At 35.5% G+C, this 2237-nt stretch overlaps 1 protein-coding gene across 1 annotated transcript in view; it reads right to left on the bottom strand.

The window, feature by feature from the left end:
* Positions 1 to 1465: 1465 nt before the first annotated feature.
* Positions 1466 to 2237, bottom strand: part of LOC107663324 (gastrula zinc finger protein XlCGF7.1-like) — a 3931-nt gene continuing 3159 nt past the window's right edge. Inside the window, exon 3 of the mRNA XM_016453535.1 lies at positions 1466 to 2200. Within this exon, the coding sequence (XP_016309021.1) occupies positions 1567 to 2200 (634 nt within the window). The 3' untranslated portion in view covers positions 1466 to 1566. The remainder of the gene's footprint in view (positions 2201 to 2237) is intronic.

Raw genomic sequence — 2237 nt, 5'->3', positions numbered from 1 at the left:
CAAGGCTGCATTTATTTGCATGCCTGTTTCAAGAAGACAGTCCCAAAAATGGTCACAAAATATTATTTTACTAACTTATTAATTTTAAGTTAAATTGTGCTTTGTTGGTATGTCTGCTAAAATGTTACAAAATGTTCAGTGTTAAATAAGTATTTTTAAATTGTTGTTTTGTATTAGTGTACAATGTTTAAAAATAATAATTTATTCCATGTAGTGTCCATTTCATTTATTTAACATTTAATATCGGAGGCATCCAAGTTATTTGACATATTTTTTAAAGTAACACAATAGTTACTTTCCCTGGTAGTTGGTTACTTGTATAATGATGTAACTCAGTTACTATTTGTGAGAAGTAACTAGTAACTACAACTAATTACTTTTTTTAAGTAACTTGCCCAACACTGGTCACTATTGCACTATAATGCTGCTTCTGCGACCTTATAACAATAGATTTACACTTCAAATTACGTAGTCTGTCATCAATGACAGTAGCTCTTTGGAAAAGGATGGAAAATGCCCTTCATTGTGTTTGCACTAATAAATGCTGCTGCCTGCCAGCTGTAATCACCAATAAAACGTTATACATTTTTTTTTCTATATCGTCATAAATATCATTATCGCAAATATTCTTGAAATATCGTGATATAATTTTGAGGCTATATCGCCCACCCCTGCTTCAGACATAAAAACGCTGACTCGTTAGGTGATGTTTTCTCATTAAAATCGTACAATTTACTCTTAATTCAATAGAATCCAGGGAATAGCAATATGGCGGCGCGGTGGCTTCACTAGTTCTCTATTATCAGTGGTGTAAACTTATAATAATGGATAACTACGGTCAAGTGGACTTAACAGACACAGGCACGCCTCTCGCTTCTGGATTGCAAAATAACGAAAACGCATCAGAGACGAATGCCTTGACATTATCGCATGTAGGAACAGTTGGTACGGCTTATTGATCTGGTCATTTGTTTTTGTTTTTTTAACTGAAAAACTCCGTGGCTTTAAATTCTGAAATGTAAAAGTCTTTAGCAAATAAACGGCATGTTTGAACAAATTACTATTAGTAAAAAAAAAAACAGGCCAATTAAGGTCTAACAGTATTCAGGTAAATAATAGCCTACAAAAGAAACAGAATAAATGAACCAAATGTAAATAACCTTTAATGCACATTAAAGCTACTAAAGTCATTCATACAAGAGCAGAGAGTCAAGTTTTTCATTTTATTTTACTGTTTGATGATCAGTAATGACAACTGAACATTATATAAAACTCATAAGCACAATGATATAATTTTATAAGCAAAAAGACATACAAGAATACAAATTTGTAACATTGTTCTTTGGAGAGGAACTCCATCTTTGAGTTGATCTGAATCTCACAGTGGAATCTGCTGGTTTTGAAGATGAACTTTATTCACTGTGAAAACTTTAGATAATGTTCCTTTGTCATGTCACTTGTAATGACAGATTTATCCAGATTATATATTTTTTGCTCGACACATTATTATCTGGCATTTTATGAGGACGCAACATCAGGTCTGAAAGTGCTGGATCTGAAGATGATCTACTTACTGTGAATGTTTTTTCTATGACTGTGTAGAGAAGCTGAATGATTGAAACGCTTCCCACATGCAGTGCAGTGATACGGTTTCTCTCCAGTGTGAATCCTCTTGTGCGTCTTCAGGTTTCCTGACTGACTGAATCTCTTGTCACAGTATAAACACTTGTACGGTTTCTCTCCAGTATGAACTCTCACATGTGCCGTAAAGTGTTGTTTTAGTGCAAAACTCTTCCCACATTGATCACATGTGTGCGGTTTCTCTCCTGTGTGGACTACCTTGTGTTTTTGCAAGTCGTTTGACCGACTGAATCTCTTGTCACAGTGTGAACACATGTATGGTTTCTCTCCAGTGTGGATGTTCATGTGATCCTTAAGGTTTGCTGATTGAGTGAAACTCTTCCCGCACTGATCACAAGTGAATGGTTTCTCTCCAGTATGAACTCTCATGTGTGCTGTAAGGCTTCCTTTTCGTGTGAAACTCTTTCCACACTGATCACATGTGTACGGTTTCTCTCTAGTGTGGACCCTCTTGTGTGCTTTCAGGTCTCCAGACTGACTGAATCTCTTTTCGCATTGTGAACACTTGTAAGGTTTCTCTCCAGTATGAATTCTCATGTGAATATCAAGACTAAATTTGCTTGATAAACTCTTTCCACACTGAGCGCAGGTTAAAT

Source organism: Sinocyclocheilus anshuiensis, unplaced genomic scaffold (assembly GCF_001515605.1).
Source record: "Sinocyclocheilus anshuiensis isolate Anshui unplaced genomic scaffold, SAMN03320099.WGS_v1.1 scaffold2766, whole genome shotgun sequence".
Classification (NCBI taxonomy): domain Eukaryota; kingdom Metazoa; phylum Chordata; class Actinopteri; order Cypriniformes; family Cyprinidae; genus Sinocyclocheilus; species Sinocyclocheilus anshuiensis.
The sequence above is the reverse complement of the archived record's forward strand: the minus strand, read 5'-3'. Positions and strand labels throughout refer to the sequence as shown.